The sequence below is a fragment of the Zootoca vivipara genome, chromosome 1 (genome assembly GCF_965207765.1).
Source record: "Zootoca vivipara chromosome 1, rZooViv2.hap1.1, whole genome shotgun sequence".
Classification (NCBI taxonomy): Eukaryota; Metazoa; Chordata; class Lepidosauria; order Squamata; family Lacertidae; genus Zootoca; species Zootoca vivipara.
The window spans coordinates 27,449,418-27,468,838 of NC_142582.1; the positions used below are offsets into that span (position 1 = coordinate 27,449,418).

At 39.7% G+C, this 19,421-nt stretch overlaps 1 protein-coding gene across 2 annotated transcripts in view; it reads left to right on the plus strand.

Moving 5' to 3' along the window:
* Positions 1-19,421, plus strand: part of FIGN (fidgetin, microtubule severing factor) — a 127,477-nt gene that overhangs the window by 42,101 nt on the left and 65,955 nt on the right. Inside the window, exon 3 of one of the 2 annotated variants that reach the window (XM_035132646.3) lies at positions 8,224-8,277. The exons of the other annotated variant lie outside the window; for it this stretch is intronic. Coding sequence (XP_034988537.2) covers positions 8,224-8,277 — 54 coding nt within the window. The remainder of the gene's footprint in view (positions 1-8,223; positions 8,278-19,421) is intronic. 2 annotated transcript variants of the gene reach the window in all.

The window sequence follows — 19,421 nt, forward strand, 5'->3', positions numbered from 1 at the left end:
TTATAAATGGGAATTATAAATAGATTTCAAACGTTTTGAATGATCAAATAGAATGTGCTTAATTACTAATTAAGCACATCCAGGTGGCGCTGTGGGTTAAACCACAGAGTCTAGGGCTTGCTGATCAGAAGGTTGGCGGTTCGAATCCCTGCAACGGGGTGAGCTCCCGTTGCTCGGTCCCAGCTCCTGCCCACCTAGCAGTTCGAAAGCACGTCAAAGTGCAAGTAGATAAATAGGGACTGCTCCGGCGGGAAGGTAAACGGCGTTTCCGTGCGCTGCTCTGGTTCGCCAGAAGCAGCTTTGTCATGCTAGCCACATGACCCGGAAGCTGTCTGCGGACAAACACCGGCTCCCTCGGCCTATAGAGCGAGATGAGCGCCGCAACCCCAGAGTCGGACACGACTGGACCTGATGGTCAGGGGCCCCTTTACCTTTTTTTTTACCTTAATTACTAATATACAAAACAACACTATCTATTGGAATGATATTGCAACAGTTGAATGATGATTTAGGCTCTAGGTTTACAGTGAAGATAAATTTTAAACTGGAAAAACTATTTTACATAAGCATAAAAATAAAAATAGCTTGCAATTGTATCTTCTAAATGGGAACTAATATATTTGAATCATCATTATTAATCAGAAATAATATTCACATGTAATATACACCATCACGTCCCCTTTTTGGTGAGGTTTTTTTTTTACATTATCATTTATATCCTGTGGGTGTGCCTAAATTACACAAAATGAGAAACTCTTTACAATGCATGCGTGTGCAAGTTGGAAATTAAAGTATTTAACCTTCTTCTCTTCCATCTATTAGCAAACTCGTTTTTTAAACAATTATACGGAAAAAAATGGTTAAAGCCAATCATGCATTTATTTTGATAAAAAGCCTGAAACAATATTAGCTACTTTCTACAAATAAAAAGAGAGTCAAATAATCACTCTGAGCAGATTTTGCAGGGACCTTGGAGGGCATAATTATGTTAGTGCTTTTAGCACAGGGCAAAGCAAAACATAAAATTAAGGCATGAAAGAGTGTACCTATTTTGAGCATAACAATGGGATAATTGCTATGGGATTTTATTACCATCCTATTATGTAAAGATGCAGTTTTCCCTTTTAGATATAACTTCTCAGTCTATTAAGTTATATTCTTGGTGACATGAATCTGGTAGGAAAGGTTAAGAAGTACTTGAAGCCTGAATGCAATCTTTAGATATCTTTGGAATGTAGTTTCAACATACTATGTATTTTATTCTCTTTAGCTGAGCTCTTCAAGCACCCCATGCCTTCAAAGTCTTTTACACAAACACTTTCCCATTTATTCTTAAACCCCCCCCCCCCATGGCAGCAGGCAAATGATGAGCATTCTAGGAACTTTTGATTGCACATGGCTGTCAAGTTTGTGTTGGGATAGTATTTAGGAACATAGGAAGCTGCCTTATACAAAGTCAGACTATTTATCAATCTTTCCCAGCCATGCCTGTTCAATGGAACTTTCCCTGTCCTCTCCTCTCCTCTATCCTCCCTTTAAATCCCCCTTTAAATCTGTTCTGGGGGTTCACCCAGCCTTCCAAAATAGATTTGGAGAGAGGAAGGAAGAGTTCTGTTGCACAAATTGAAATCCTTGTGGTAATGAAACGAGGGCATTGGATATCTCCCATATTTGTCACACTGAGGCTGTTAATATCTAGAGCAGATTACTACTATATGAATATTTGCCATTGCATCCAAAGTCTGCTGGTAGTTGTCAGGAATGCTTACTATCACATGGAAATTTTCCAGTGTAGATGGAGTGGGTGAGAGTGAACAAATCCTAAAGCTGGTCAGACAAGGTAGTTGATCAGCTGTTCTGGAGATTTGGAAATGTATCCAATCTGTTCTGGATAGGGTTGAACTACCTCTGAAGCAGCAGTTCCATAGTTTGGGGCTATTACTTGAGCTGATATTTTTGCTTGATGTACAGGTGGAGAGGAGTACTTTATGAGTACTCTTGTGTCTTTAAGAGCTGGTGGGATGTCAGTACTGATGGAGCTTCTCGTATTTTAGCAAGGAGGGCATTCCAAAACACGGATACCACTAGTGAAAAAGCCAACCTCCATGTTACCACAACCTAATCAGGTTGTGGCAAAACTTACTGGGCAGTGGAGGGGAATATGGTTTTTCAGGTTCAGAATTATTGAGGGCTTTGAATGGAAGTAGCAGTACCTTACAATTGGTTTGGTGGCTAATAGGCAGCCAGAGCAGGACACAACCCACCCACCCCTGCATTAGTGTGATATGTACCTGATAAAGGTTGCAGTGTTATGTACCTCCTGGTCATGTGTACCACCTGGGCTGCAGTGTTCTGCACTAACTGCAAGAGAATAGCCCCACACAGAACACATTACAATAGTCCAAATGTGAGGTTACCAACACATGTGTCACAGTTAATTCAACACTGGTGACAGGACAGTATCTTTCACTGCATCCGAGATCAACAGACTTACTTAGGGGACAAAGGGTAGGTGGCACAGCATACACATCTCTGCCCTCTCCACTGTACCCTGACTCCAGGTAGCCACCTTGTTCTGCACAATGGTAGGGCTAGCCTTCAGAACTGATGTTTCTTTTGAAGTTTTAGTGTGGCTGCCTCTCTTGTTTTAATTGATGTTGTGTTTTCCTTTCAATTGAATAGGAACATTTTATTGACATACTTTGCTGTATTTATTTTTTAAGCCATGTGGGTTATTATCTTAATAGAAAAGCAAAGGATAAATTTAAAATAAGCTTAAAAAGTAGGTGAATCTAAGAATGGTGCTTTTGGGCAGAAGAAGGCCCATTCCCAGTTTCAAACAGGTTTGCTGGTGGCTATCTTCAACAAAACAGCTAGCTGTTTGGCTTACTAGACAGAGAGTGATAGGGGGAAATAGAGTGCAGTTTCACTTTGTATATAATAGATTGTTTGCATTGATGCTTCTGTGGTTTGTATAATCTGGAGAGAGTGAGTAGCAGGAGGGATGATGTTCCAAGGAAAGCTGAGCTCACCCTGACTCAAGCTCACCCTTTCAATATTGATGCCCTTGGAAGGATCAAGTGGTTGCAGCGGACTCAGCTGCATGTTACAATTTATGCATGATTTATTTCAGTTGGTCTTTGCAGATTTAAAAATTGTGTTTGCCTTCCTGGCTCACCATTTTTCCAGTCTAAAGATCATAGGTTTTATTTGATTATATTTTGGTACTCTGTTAAAGTCGACTGGGTCACCTTGCATTGCACATCTATTTAGTATTTGCTCATTTCTTTTAACATGTTCATTTCACTCCACTGTGAGAAGTTAATGCCATCTTTTATCTTTCTCTGACTGGATGTCAAAGGACATAACATTAATAGAAGCCAGACACCTCTAATATAGTTTCATGAATGGCCTTTTGAAAAACACACCTAGAATCCCCCAAAGAACGTAAAATCCGCTGCATGGTAGTAGATCTGGCCAGATAATTCTTATCCTATGTAAACACCGTACACTGTACACTTTGTGCATTGCAAATTTGCATTATCCTTATTTGTCCCCCCCCTTCCCCCTAACATATGGGATGACCAAGCACATAGGAACATATTCACAAGTTATTTCAGTAAGATCTGTTTTGTAGCTAAATCAAAGGATTAATACCCTGATCCTAAATACTAATGTCCTGATAACATTTGCTTTACGGGTATGAGAGTTCCTACTCATGCCCAGAAGAGCTTCCCAGTTCATTTTATTAAAAGGACCTTGTCTTAAAGAAATGTCTGTAGCATCTCCAAGACTGTCTGGAAGCTATTTTCAAGTGGGGGGAGCTTTTATTCTACACACATTCTACTACTACTACTGCTACTACTACTACCTCATTGATTGTTTGTGCCTATGACCAGCACCCTATCCCTAACTTCCGTTTGCAACCCACTTCAAGTCAGGCTACAAACCATGAGTTAAGGACATTGTTTGTTTAAATGTGTACCGTATTCCCTCGATTTACGAATTAAATCCGTTCCGAATGCACATCCGTAGGTCGAAAAATTTGTAAGTAAAAAAAAGCGGTTTCCCATAGGAATGCAATGGAAACGAAAAAATTCGTTAGTCGAGTAAACCGCATCTAAAATTCGTAAGTCGAGAAAACCCCATCTGAACTGCAACAGTTTTCCTTTAGGATGTCGGAAAAAGCGCAAGCATGTGGCAATTTTTTTTTCATTCGTAACTCGAAATTTCATAAGTCGAGTACTTCGTAAGTCGAGGGACCACTGTATATCAGTTTCCCATATGGTCTTATTTTTGTTTGACCCATCTGGCAGACTCAGTGGCGAACGGTCCGGCTTGACTGCCCGGGGCGGCACATGCGCAGTCCACCCTGGCGCGTGCGTCATGACGTCATGACGCAGCCTGACGCATGCGTTGTGATGTCACAATGCATGCGCCGGGGCAGACTACGCATGTCTGCACATGCGCAGTCTGTCCATGGCAGCCAGCGCGCTGAGCCGGAGGAGGCGAGGGGCTGGCGGCGCTGCAAGGGCAGTGGGCGGTGCGCTCGGCCGGAGGAGGCAAGGGGCGGGCCAGGGGCCAGCGGTGAGGCGAGGCCAGCACGCTGGGCTGGCAGCTGCGAGTGCAGCGGTGCGCTCAGCCGGAGGAGGTGAGGGGCGGGCCAGGGGCCAATGGCACTGCCCCTGCACACTGCCCCCGCACTGCCCCGCCAGACTGGAGCTAGGGGCGGCCTGACCCCCCACCCCTCTCTTGCTACGCCCATGGGCAGACTATATAAACTTGTGTGTTTTGAACAGCCTCCATGTCACTGTTTGCATGTAAGAATTGGACCCTAGACTTTTGTTTTATGTGAGCAGCTATTTCTAAGATGCATTGTATAGAGATAATGAACTAAATATTTCACTCTGCACCTATAGAAGTTTAAAACTGAGTTAGGTAACAAGTGTGATTAGTTTCAGTTTTATGTTTTCTTTAGTTATTATGAAGCACGTAATTAAAATATCGTTTAGTGTTTTCTCTCTTGGTCACTATTTTCAACTTTCTGATAAGGCTTAGGATGTGGCAGCACTGTTTAGTTTGGGCATTTCCTGGTAAGTGTGGGTAGGATCCTGCAAATACTTCTTGAAATGCAGTTGTGAAGAGCTGGGAGAAAATTAATTGCTTGAGGGACCATCGACAGTTTCTGTGTCTCACTATTGAACTACTGGAATTCTGTCAGCCTTATGATGGCAAGCTCCTCTAAAGTGAATTAGTTTAACTGACTCTTAATTTCTTTATAAGCTATTGTCTGAAACAGAAGGACATTTAGCCGATTTTTTGACAATTGGCCTTTCCTGGCACAATTCAAGCTTTTTTGCTGCCTTGACTGTTTTGCCAAAATGACATGTTTTTTACCTTGTTTTAAGCCATCTGATTCTGTGGTGTTTAAATGTTAACAACAACTTTCTTTCAATTGACCAACAGCCAGATACAGAACTGACCACTTCAGGGGCCACACATTGGGTAGGTGGCAGTGCCTGAAGGACGTTAGATCTTTAAATCATTATGGATTACATAATCTCATGTAAGAAACAGTGCACCACTGCATAAATGCTATTTTTTAGCCTACGCAGGCTACAACCCTGATCCTGACTCCCCTCTCATGTTACTTAACTCTAAGTGAGGGGGGTCAGACAGCTCTTGAGATTTTTTGGGGCAGTGAATGGGGATCTGAAAATATCCTTTCTGCAAGTAGGTGCAGCCCATGAACAGAGTTCTGCTCACAGAATCTCTGATACAAATCATAGTCTCTCCTTTACTTTGGCTCTCCGATCCAAATTATAGTTACTTTCTCACCAACCCCTTCAGAGTAAGGACAGTGAAGACATACTTTTGTTTGCCCTGAGTGACTCCTGATTTGGCTGGCTAGAAAGAAGCCCTAAAAATGGCTATGTAGCAGCAGTTTGTTGGGGCTGCAGAAAAGCACACACAGCAGAAGCAATCCAATCCATGGAAAGACCAGTAGGGACTTAAGGGGTTTTGTTCCCATGAAACATTCTCCCCGCTTGGACTACTGCAGTGCCCTCTACGTGGGGCTACCTTTGAAGGTGACCCGGAAACTACAACTAATCCAGAATGCGGCAGCTATACTGGTGACTGGGAGCGGCCACCGAGACCATATAACACCAGTCCTGAAAAATCTACATTGTCTCCCAGTATGTTTCCGAGCACAATTCAAAGTGTTGGTGCTGACCTTTAAAGCCCTAAATGGCCTCGGCCCAGTGTGACATTTTAATGTATTTTTAATCTTCGTTGGAAGCTGCCCAGAGTGGCTGGGGAAACCCAGCCAGATGGGCGGGGTACAAATAAATTATTATTATTATTATTATTATTATTATTATTATTCACTTTTTGCATTGAAAAATGCACTAAATAGAACACATAATAATATTGTTTGTACAAAAGGTTGCAATAGCAGCAGTGTGATTCTTGACTTTTGTGTGCTTTAGGGTGTGCATTGCATACAGTGTGTGTCACTTGTGTTTCAATTGCATCTTATAAATTTTGAATCGTATTAGTCATACATACATGCATACATAGAGGTAATATTTGTGTTTTTTTAAAAATTGCAGGGGTGGAAAAAGGCATGCATGATTGTTTAAAGTGCCCAACAAACGGGCTGAAAACATTTTTATTTTCATTAGGGACCTAAGTAAAAGCTCAGGGTAGCAAACTCCTCCTGTGGGCCTCTATAAGAGAAACAGGGCAGCATGTCATATAAATTAATGTGCCCTGTTACTCCCAAGAGGTCTGCCAACATTTTCTCCTGAAGGGTTCTCTCTCTGTTTTATGAAGTGAATTCACCATGGCAAAGTAAAATCTTCATCTTTGGATTGTAAATCTTCTGGTTACTCTTTATGTTGTGTTACACACTAGATGACAGCAAATATGATGAGAGTCCAAATCTTGGAAGTGAGGTTTCACATTTGTCTAAAACATTTTACCATTGTGTGTGCATATGATACATTTGTATGTACTGCATGTGTGTACCGTATATATTTGTCATGCCTCCATTTGCTTTTGGATTTGCCAGGATTTTTTCCCCTGGGGATTAGTAATAGTTTTAATTATAACTATGTTTCTAGAACTTCATTTTGTCCTTATCAACAACTTTTGTCTTTCTGACAAAAGAATGGGCATATCTGATCTCCCCCCGCCCCCATTTTGAGGCAAAGGTGGATTTTTATCCCTTTTCTTTCAGTCCTACAATCTTGGCAGATGCTTGCTAAGTATTGTAATGAAGCTGTGAGGTGTACAGTAAACATCAAAGGCCATTAGACAGTAGAATTCTTGGAAGCTGTTTTCACCATATTCTAAGTGTCATGACACTGTTGCTTCACTGAACTTTTTTCTCCTTCACATTGTGCTATTTGAAAACCCTGTTTGCAGGTTTCTTCTGGCATGAAGAGGAGGGTAGGCCTTCTGCAGAAAGTTGGGTTTTGGCTTTAGGTGCATAAAAATGATTAACCTAAAAGGTAATGAGTTAGGATACTAGTTATGAATTGGCTGGTAACATTTTTATTCCTTTTTAGCTCTGCATATTCGCAACGTAATTCCCCCCCCCCCCCAAATTTTTTTTGGCTTTTTTATTTATATCTTCCAATCAAAGCAGCCCAAAATATTATGTTTATAGTGTTGTCTCTTATATGCTGTTTGGTTTTCCAGTTGTACTGTGCTAATATTTTATACGAATAATTATATGTATTGAGCATATCCAGCCACAGCTAAACACTTGGTTTCACTGATTTCAGTGGAAAAGTGAATAATAAATATTTATTTGTCCTATTATGAGCTGTTACAAATATTATGCAATATGTTATCAAGTTGTGGGGTTTTTGAGCAGGGTATTGGTAACCATGCAAGACAAATTTGGACCCAGGTAATTTTTTACAAAACATAAAACCAACTTCAGGAATTAAATGAAGGATATGGTTGGAAAGAACGTGAAAACATGACTGAAATAAACATCATGGAATTCTTTCACGAGTTCATTGACCTGCACAAATACTAAAAATTGCTTGTACAGTACTGCAGATAAAAGACATGGGGATCTATATACATTTGTTTAGCTTCGGCCAAAGCCACTGTGAACACTGCCAGTTTTTGAATGATCTTGTCATTGTTATTTGCAAATAGGAAGTCAATTTTCTGTAAATTTGACCAGTGCTCTTGTCCTTTCAGCAACTCTGGAAGAAATCTATCTCTTACAGAGCGGGTTATGGGGCAGCGAAAGAGGTACATACTTATATCTCTCCCATTGCAATCACTGTTAACTTTGGCTGGATTGTGCTCATTTATGTAGAACTTCTATGCATATTATAGACTTCTAGAACACAGTCTGCATTTTATATGTTTGGTCCTTTGATGTGGAAAGATTGTCAGAGTGGAGTAGTGGGAAGTGAAATAATAGAATATGAACTGGGGAAATGTCATGACCTGTGTGTATATGTTGAGGGTGTGGGTATGTGTACCTCCCTTGTGAGAGGTAGAGAAATAATATGGGGAATTTGAGGTCTGAGTTTTCTCTCTGAGAGGCAAGACAGTACATTGGGTTAGGAATTAATGTTTAGAACATGGAAAGTTTGGTGCCTTGGGACGAATTTGGGTTGATGTTGTTAGGTTAAGGAAGGGGAAATTGTTATTTTCATCTGGTGGGGGTCATAAATAAATAGTGTGACAAAATATAAATATAATTGCCGGAAAGGCATCTACTTTTTTCATGCAAGAAGTTTAGATAAAATCCAAAATCTATAGAAAGGTAACACCTTAATTTCATAGCTGCCAAGTCTCCCGTTTTTCACAGGAAACCCCCAGATTTTAATCCGTTTCCCGCTGTAATCCCGAATAGAAAAAAATCCCGGAAATACCCCGGATTTCCTATCTGCCAGGGAGGCTCCATTTCAGGTAACGCTCTGCCCATGTCTGGGCACCAGAAATTGGGCAGCGCCGGCACCAGAAGTTGCTTCTACGCATGTCCGGACATGCATAGAAGCGACTTCCGATGCCGCGCCACTGCTGATCCCGCATTTTTCAGCGGGAGACTTGGCAGCTATGCTTTATTGGGACCCGTTAAACAGTTACAAGCCAGCAAGCTTTTGAGTTTTCCAGAACTAGCTCTTCAGGATGAATGTTAAACATTGATAATACTTGAACAACCCTTAGAGCATGCCTCTACAAATTAAAAGCAAATTCATTCCCCAAGGCTGTGCAAGGCTGTGTACTAGTGGTTGTAATGTGATATTCAGTCTTCTATGCCTCCTTGCCATTTTGCACTGGCTGTTGGTGAATAAGAAAACATAATAAAATAAAAATGAATTTAAAACTTGTTTAGCAGTCATGATCATTCTATTTGATCATTCTGAAACAAATATATGAACTTTATCCGTTGAGGACATTTCAGTTGCTGCTGGGTCAAATGAAAGCTCAATATTGAGTGATAAATCTGTGATATCTGTTTTTTCACATGCAAGTTTTGTTATTTACTACAGGAAATAACTGCAATGCATGCGCAAGCAATCCTGCTGTGTCATACTGCCAGCTTTTCTTCTTTTTGTGTTGCTGTTTGCTTTGATTTTAAAAGTTTGAAATATTCATTAAAAAAACCCCACTCCCCTCTTTGCACAGCCGCACCATCTGACATACTTTTAAAAGTTTCCTGAGATTGACTAGGCCATGAAGTTAATTTTGATAAGGTTCAGTTAATTTCACCACTCCCATCAACTTGAGCGGAAATAGGGGAAATTGATGTGTATGATCTTGGGAAAAGAAAGTCAACAGGATTTCTCCTCTATGGTGAGGTGGTGATCAGCGTAATGATACTATAATAGATAGAGGAAAATCACTCCTAATGCTCCATGGAAATAAAATACCTTTCTATATAGCCAGTAGATATGAACAAAATCAAAATCTCAGCCAGAGACCCATATTAGTAACATGGGAAACTGCTTTATAGTGAGTCAGATCCATTTAACTCAGTGTGGCCTGTGGTGTCTGTTGGCAGCACTCCAGAGTTGCATGTCTTCCCCAGCCTACCAGGAGATGCCAGAGATTGAACATGGGAACTTCTGTATGCAAAATATGCACTTCACTAGTGATCTATGGCCGTTCCACGTTTATTTATTATTGATTATTACATCCTGCCTTTCCTGCAAAAAGAGCCCAGGGCAGCATTGCATTTCCAAAGCAGAGAAAATGCAGTACAGTACTGTGGGAAGTTCCAGGAATGGTGCAAGTGGAGGATGAGCTAGTGCTTCTTTTTTCCCTGGGGTATAACATTGTTTTGTTAACCCCATCCCACCTGGATTGGAAATTTAAGGCTGGTAAAGAAACTAGGTAATGAACATAATTTACTTTGAAAGTTACTGCAATATAACATTGTATGTATGAAGGTAACAAATATGAGATACATTTTATAATTTACAGTGTATCAATCTCTGATCAATCTTGTGTGGCTAAAAAGCAGTGGATTTTTCCACCCTCTTGGTCTTGTTTTTTTAGGGGAAGGTTTGTGCATATTCTGTAATAGTGACTGTGAAGACGGGCAGAAGGGTTGGTAATAGTTCCTATCCCTGCCGCACCTCAGATTAATTGCACTCAGTGTGTGATATTGTGAATGCTAAAGTCCATCTTGACTAGCATTATGTTAAATACTAAATGCCCTATCTACATTGCAATTTTAATATGTTCTGACAAACACATTTTAGATCTGAGAGCTCCTGTTGAGGTCAGGGTGCTCGACATCCTGTTAAGTAAATGTTAAAGGATTCGGTACATGATGCCTGTGAATTCCGGCATTGTAGCAATTAAAGCATTATTGAAGGGAGTTTTACTGAAATATAAAACCTGTTGCTTTCAGATATCATGAGGGATTTTAATAACCTTTCCTTTAGAATAGCTGTAGCCATTTGGTGACTCTTTTTTTTTTTACTGGGGGGGATAGAAATTTAAAATGCAATGTAAAATTCTACTAGGACACTTACTGAAACATTTTGGTGGTTTGAAGTATGAGTGAAAATTGTCCAGATATCAGAATGTGCATGGTATGAAGAGGTTTAATGTACTACTGTGCTACTACAGAAAACAAATGAAAATGCATCATTTGAGTGTTTGCTCAAATTCTGTAATAATAATAATAATAATAATAATAATAATAATAATAATAATAATGGCTTTGATGAGACACAGACTCAATGGCTTCACCCACAGTCAGTCTCCTGCCCTGTGCTTTGTTTATCACCTACCCTGATGAAGAGTTCCAGGGAATTTGAAAGCTTCCACACGATTTTGTGACATTTTGGTTGGCCTAGTAAAGGTATTGCCCTAATACGGATTTTAAAACAAAATGTTGGAGAAATAATACTATTTTATGAGTTTTGCAATTGTCTTTGCTTCTATTTGCATACAAATGAAAATATAGGGGGTTGCACCCAACAAAGTTGTCCTGTTTGCGCAAGGTCTTCTACTAGTATAATGGAGCTGCTTCTCACTGTCCTTCACTCTATGATCTGGAGTTTTCTCCAACCCTCCAGAGCAGTTGGGATACAGGGAGAGGAGAGGCGGAGAAGTTCCGTTGAGTAGTTGAGCAAGCCCTTGCATGAATGGGATGATTTCATTGGATAGAACCCCAGAACATCCTACCTTCAAATGTGCTTCTGATGCCAAAGTGGTGGCAGCAGGGGAAGATTCTTGCAAAATGGCGAATGGGGGATTCTCAAAATAAGCTACATTTTTAAAAGCCACATAAAAAAACACACTAAACTAATACTGTTGCTTTTGATTTGTTCGAAACCACAAAATATTACTCTAGGTGTGTTTAGACAGTGAACAAAATTCCATCTCTGGTGCCACTCACACACCTGGGGTGGTATTGGCTTGTGTTTTATGGGGGTATTAACACTGAATGTGGATGTCAAGTTAATTAAAATTTGCTTTGTTTCAGAGAGACTGGAAGATATATTTTAAGTCACCATTATTATTATTTTACTTTTTACATGATTACTGTTTAACATATTATTATTGTTTAGAGACAGATTATGCAGTACTTACCAATGCACACTAAAGCATTAAAATAACTATCATGGTTTGAAAACCAATTTTTCACAGTCTTGGGCAAAATCCTTGTGCAGCCTGTTTTTTAAAAGGACACTGTCAGTTTGAAAATGTTTGCACTTACTATGGCGATGAGAAATTACTCTACCTTAACATTTTATGTATAGGCACTTTCACTGTTTTGCTGATCGTCAGCAACATTTCCTCTAACCTACGTGTGTAGGAGCCTGAGAAGCTGAAATACCACAGATGAGCTCTACAAGGCCAAATGGATGAGGCAAACTATGAACTTCTGTTCTATTGCTAAAAGGCTCCACTAGATTGAAGGGCTCTGATAGCTGCAACAGACCATATTCACTATAGTACTTCATTAATATGTGGTGTTTCTCCAGGATTAGATGGAAGCAATATTATAATTTTTAAATGGGGGTGGGCAAATTCACCAGAATGTGATGACAGTTTTACAATTTCCAAGGGATCTGGAATGAATTAAGGAAAAATTATACACCAAGAAAGCCTTCCGTAGGCTAGCCAATGTGAAGTTTATCATCTCACAGGATACTTTAGTTTTGGTAGAGCTATGAGAAGCTATGTGATGTGGCATATTTTGGCAGATGCCCTGTTTCCCCGAAAATAATACATACCCATAAAATAAGCCGTAGCAGGATTTCTAAGCATTTGTGCAATATAAGCCATACCCCAAAAATAAGACATAGTGATAGGCGCAGTTCTGGAGGGCGCCAAGGAAGAGGCGAGGCTGGACGCGTAATAAAAAATAAGACATTCCCTGAAAATAAGCCATAGTGTGTCTTCTTGAGGAAAAATGAATATAAGACAGTGCCCCATCCTTTCAAATACATGTGAAGAAGGGTCAAAGGGCAATGGTCTAAGATAGGGTCTATGCTTTATGTCAGGTGTTGCGTGCTCAAAATTCTTGATACATTTTGGATTAGATCCAAGTCTAGAACAATCTGTAGCCTAATCTTATTTTTAAAACTGTTGGATCAGGCATAGCAGTTTGCACCATTATCTCTAGCTTAATCTTATTTTCTTTACACCCAATTTGCTGTTTCTGTGATGGGCAGTGGCTTTCCAGCCTCTAGGGTTCTTCGGGTCATTCTCATCACTAGCTGCCCAATGTTTTAAACATGCAATGCCAATGACTGAACCTGGGACCTTTCACAAGGAAGGTGTATGCTCTACAACTGAGGCATGGCCCTTGCACCATTTCTACCAGTGCCTTTTCTGTCCTAGAATAACATGTGCTGGATTTCACAGGACTCCATCATAGTTACAAATTCTTACAATGTTCTTTTCTTATACAGAAAGTATATTATCATGTATGTAGCTTTTGTTTTTGTTTTTTGTTTTTTGTTCTGCTGTGGGTGTTTGACTCAGGAAGTGAATATGCACAGGTCCAGATTAATAAACTGAGAAGCAGCAAAACAGTGTGAATTCATGGAAATACATGGGCATTTAGTTACACGCCAGAACCATGTGTCTGAACTGAGGGAAACAGCAAGAAAAGTAAACTTCTATATAAATGGAATGCCATTTTCTGTCTTCAGACTTCTGTAGCGCCATTAGTCTTTTTGTTTGCATATACTGTTAGAAAGATTAGCAAAACTTATGTGAATGTGAACTGCTGTGCATCCACAGGTCATTTACAATGATGGCATGCAATTGTTCTTGGGATTTTAGCAAGCAGAGATCAGTGTCTCTCTTAGTTACCACATGCTGGTGCAGCGTGGTGTGTAAAATTACATGCCATGTCATGCCAGCTGGGAAGATAATGCATCTCACTATTGTACAAATATATATTGCCATTGACCTTTTCTATTACGACTTTTCCAGTACCTTTGAGAAGCCAATTACAGCATTTTTAAAGAAAAGACTGTAAACTCTGCTATTGTATCATACCGAGCCAATATATTCAACCCTTGAGAAGTTGTCCCTCCTCAGTATCTTCTAATAGGTACTCAAGTACAGCTTGTGTGGCGCATCCTCTTGATTTAAAGACCACGGCTACTGCTGAGATCCTCTAGAAATAACATTTGCAAACTGCAAGGCTAGAAATAACAATATATTAAAAGTGGGGACTTCCCCCCCCAAAAAAATTGGGCATCTTTTTCGTTTGCCATGCCATTACTGATTGGTGGGCTCATAACACATTCTCTGCAGCGTTTCCCTCCAACATCTTACAGCTCCATCTGTCCTAATCCCCTTTATGCTGCAAATTTATTCATTTAAAATTTAATGTTCATGAGCATTCAATGACAATTACTGGATCAGCTAATTTGGCTGACATCACAGCAGCTCAGCCAATGGCTAGAGAGACCTTGATGTCTCTTACCATAAATGGTGGTGTGTGTGTGTGTGTGTGTGTGTGTGCGCGCGCGTGCGCGCTTCACTTTGGGGCAGCCTGGTAAAACTATCTTATCAGTGTTGCCTGTTCTTGTGTGAAGTTGTGTGAATTTGCCCATGGTCTCGTGATTGGATGCATTATCTTCCCAGCTGGCATGACATGGCATGCAAATTTTATATACCTTATTGCACCAGTATGCAGTAAGAATGCAAGTTTCATCAGTCAAAATATTTGAATCGCTATAGCTGTCTGTTCAAACTGGGCAGTTTTATAACTGGGTTTGTGCATCTTTTTATATTTTCCTTTTCAACCAGGCTTTTGGCTGACTAACATCCTATATATCCTTTTAAATGTGTTTGTTTTGTTTTAAATGTTATTGTTTTAGTATGTATTTTGTGTTTTTATCTTGTAAATTTATGCTGTGAGCCACCCTGAGATCTTCAGATGAAGGGCGGTATACAAATTTAAATACTAATACTAATACTATGTCTCATAACTATAGAAATATAATTAAATCTCTTACATTTGTTTTAAGCAAAGCAGTTTGTGCACAGAACTACTGAAATAATAATAAAAGCCTTGCACAATTGTAGAATTTGTGAGTCAGCTAGAGATCTAGGCATTCCTGAGGCATGATCAAATGTGGCCTGAGACACAGGGTGGGGAGGACAGTTAGACTGCCCCCTCCATAGTTTCCTTTAATGGCAGAATTTGCATTTATATTCCAGATAAGCTGAATTCCAGATAAAGACCAGAATGTCTTTAAGGATTATGTATATTAGTTGGATGATGTATATTAGTTGTTGCTGCATGTCCCTGAGATTTGTGTACATTTACGTTTATTATCTAAGAAACTAGTGTGGAACAATTCAAATCCGATTGTATAACAGGCAGATGTTAAACAAATAGAGAGGTTTTTGCTTAACCATCTAATTTCTGCCTTACTCTGCATAGATACGTAATTGAACAGTTTTTGTTCATTTGAAAGTAATGTCAAATATAATAGGTGTGGTTTATGAAGAAAGTAAGAATTTGGAGTGCTGTAGTTTCCTGCAGCTGAACTAAGCTGGGAAAGCGGTTCAGGGAGGCTTTTTAAAAAGAAAGATAATTTGACCCTCTGAACATAAATATAAATCTCAGGAAGCTAATACTTTAATAGGAGCACTGAAAGGGAAAATATGGTTCTAAAAGGGAAATGCAAACCACCTGACAAATTTTCACAATGCAGAATTGTAACTGAAAGGCAGGCTACAAGAACATTGGAATTGGCTCTAACCTTGCTGCTAACAATAACCATTTATATTGTTTGTTTTTAAAATAAATGGTGAAAACAGCAGTGTAGTTCTGCATCACTTTTTAAATATTTGACACGATGCAATGTGACAGCAAAAATGTAAAGGGGACCATATTTATATTTAGATCATTATAAAATTATTGCAGTGCACCGAAGGGAATCCAGTAGGCTTTGCTGATGCCAAGATTTGCTGTCCATCAAAAGTACCTAGCCGTGTACAGCTCTGTTGTATCCTAGAGGGCCATATTTGCAACATGCCCCATTGTGGGTGCTCCCTCTTATAGAAGAGGACAAAGCACAAGGGGGCAATGCTTGAATCTCTAGAAGGAGACAAAAAGTGAAGACCATATCCAAGTTCAGAGTAGAGCAGCTGCTTTGGCCTCTCCATGGATGGCTTGGCAGACAGGCTCCCCAGAGTTTCTGAGAGGCTAAGTGTTCTTGAGCATGTACTGGAGAAGAGCTATTGAATTTTTTGTTTACTTAGTGTGTGTTTCAGTCTTGCAGCCAATCTTGCAACTGAAGTAGTTTTTATGAAGTGTCACTGATCCCTCATAACAGGTTTACAGAGTACTGGAAAATCCTATTTACGCAAGATCTTGTTGGCACTATTCTATGCTAGCTCCCAGCCAAAAAATTAATTGCCAGGAGAATGAAGCAATGTTTTAATGCCAGGCCATATGTCTCAGGCTATCAAATGAGAACAGTAATCCAAAGTCATCTTTAAAATGTGTGCTTCATAATGCAGTCTTTATAGAGATTTCTACCTCCTGTCTCCTTTTTAAGCAGAGGTTGGATGGCCATCTGTCATGTATGATCTAGTTGAGATTCCTGCATTGCAGGGCATCTTAGGGTCCCTTCCAACTCTACAATTTTGTGAACTACTGGAAAGTGAAAGCACAGGTGAACATACTCTTTTGGAAAAAAATCATACCCATATAGAGGTGATCCTTCCACCTACCTTCTAAGAAGTTTCAATATGCTGTATGTACATTTTGGATTTGTTTGCATGTTGGGTTTCCCTGCTTTTTAAATTGCACTTTGCTCACATACCTTATACTTAGTTCATTTAGCTTGCATATGACACAACAAAGTACACATATACTAGTATCTAAAAAGGTAAAGGACCCCTGACAGTTAAGTCCAGTCACGAATGACTCTGGGGTTGCGGCGCTCATCTCGCTTTACTGGCCGAGGGAGCCGACGTTTGTCCACAGACAGTTTTTCCAGGTCATGTGGCCAGCATGACTAAGCCGCTTCTGGCGAAACCAGAGCACACGGAAACACCGTTTACCTTCCCGCCGAAGCGGTACCTATTTATCTACTTGCACTTTGATGTGCTTTCAAACTACTAGGTTGGCAGGAGCTGGGACCGAACAACGGGAGCTCACCCTGTCATGGGGATTTGAACTGCTGAACTTCCGATCGGCAAGCCCAAGGCTCAGTGGTTTCACAGTGCCACCCGCTTCCCATTCTAGTATCTAGTTGCCCTCTAATGATGGGCAGCAAGATAAACTTCAGATTTTTTTGCAGTTCATGGGATGCTGGAGTGATGCCTATACCATTCAAAGTGAAGTTATTCTGGTATGTGGAAAAATCATTCACAATTTGTGGGGAAAGCATTCGCACATCAGGAAAACTTTGTAAAGCAATATATGGGCACCTTTTAAATGTGCTGGGCAGAAGAGTGTCTCATTTGTTTATATTGGTTGCAGACTGCATCTCATATAAAAGATTACTATATTCTAGCAATATTGGTAATCTTATAGCAGGATTAATTTACTGCATCACATTAATAGAATTTGTCTATAGATAAATTATTACAAATTTAAATTCTAGTGAAAATGACTTTAATGGAATTTGTCTATAAATAAATTATTACAAATTTAAATTCTAATGAAAATGACTTTTTAATATGGGGGGGAGGAGAGAAAATGCCTTTTCCGTTATTGATTATGCTTCCTTTGTTTTAATTTTGCTAAACAGTTTTTAAACATTACAATGTTTTCCTATAGTGATTTTTCCCTTCATCCTTTTATTTTCATTTGAAAAGGAAATATTTAAGGCCCAAGCATTAATGAATGTTAAACTGTAATGGAAAGTTTAAAAAGTACATAGGGCAGCAGCAATGGTGTTAAATAAATTCATTAAAATCAATGTTATTTCAATGAATACTAATTGAATTATTAATGCTTGGATCAGGTCCCCTCCCCCCCCCCCCGTTTGTGATTATTCAGCTTGTTGTCTATTGAACCTTTATCTTTGTTAATGAAAACCCTGTATTGTGAGTATAGATTGTTTGGAGACTTATTCCTGCCTGCCCTACCTTCTCACAGTGATAGTGAATTTGAGTTTTCCCAAACTACAAATTGGGCATTCTTTCCCTTCCCCTATTCAGGTTTTTACTGTAAATGGGGAATGCTGCAGTGCATTGAATTGTGAGACATCTGCAGCACAACATGGAAACTTTCTCCAACTTAGAACAAAGATATGTGTCTTACTGCTTGAGGGCACATTGGTATAGAGATGCAAAACTTCTTTTTGAGGAGACCAATTTGGGTCTCGCTTCAGTAGCAGTTGCATTGTGCTGTGAGGCTGCAACTCTGTGTACCTCTGGATTACCTTTTATCCATGAAGTGTTAACAGAAATACACCTGTCATCTCTGAATTTCAAGATACCACAAAACAGCTATTCTTCTCTGGATTCTTCAAAGTTCTAGAGCTTTGTGTCTTCTATCTTTTCCCTTTTTGTATACAGCTGTATGTTTGGAACATTTTTTTCCCCCTCCCATGCTGCATCTAATAGGTGAAGGGGTGGTAGGGCCCTGTTGTTCCATGCTGTAAGAAATTGATGTAATTTTAAAAATTTAAGACTTCTGCTGTTCTAGCAAAACAAAAACCCTCTTGTATGGTTTTTGTTCTTGCATTTTAGATGACACAGACAAATGCCACATGCACGATGTACGTAGAACGGCTATTGTAACAACAGCTCAAGTATGTAATCATCTTTTCTCCTAGAAATTAACCCACAGTGTCCAGAAAGTCAAAATAGTGTGAAATTGAAAGTGGGTCCCAAGAGTGGTAACTCGCCAACAGGACACTGGCAAATGATCAATTATTTCCTGGACTGCTATACAAGAGCTACAGTTCATATTTCTAGGACCTCTGGGGAAAGACAGAGCTGCAGCATGCCTAGAGGAACTATAGTAGTTGCTATTTCTTTATGGCACACACATTCCTGTTAGCATAGTATGTCTGCTGAAAACAACTGGGTGCTATTTTTTTTTTGCCAGAAATGAAATTAACATGTCACTGTATATTTACAAGCTGGTATTTTTAGCACGTTTATCAAATTGTAGCTTCCTGTTTAAATTGAGCTTCTACATTTAATTCACACAGTGTAAAAATAAATCATTACATGCTGCTTTGTTTGCCATCTCCTTTAATTTCATGCTTTAGAGAAGGCTTGTGAAATCCCAGCTGTGAGGCTTTGCCTTTGCAGATCACCACAGTCCTTAAACCTCATTCACATATGCAGACTGTGGTGTGGTAGGTGCTTGAAATAGAACTGAGTGCTGAAACATTTGTGTCTGGTAGGCTGCTATGACGATTCAGACACCTTTTGCCTTGCTGCCATAGGGTTGCCACATTTCAAAATGTAAAGTTCCTGACACC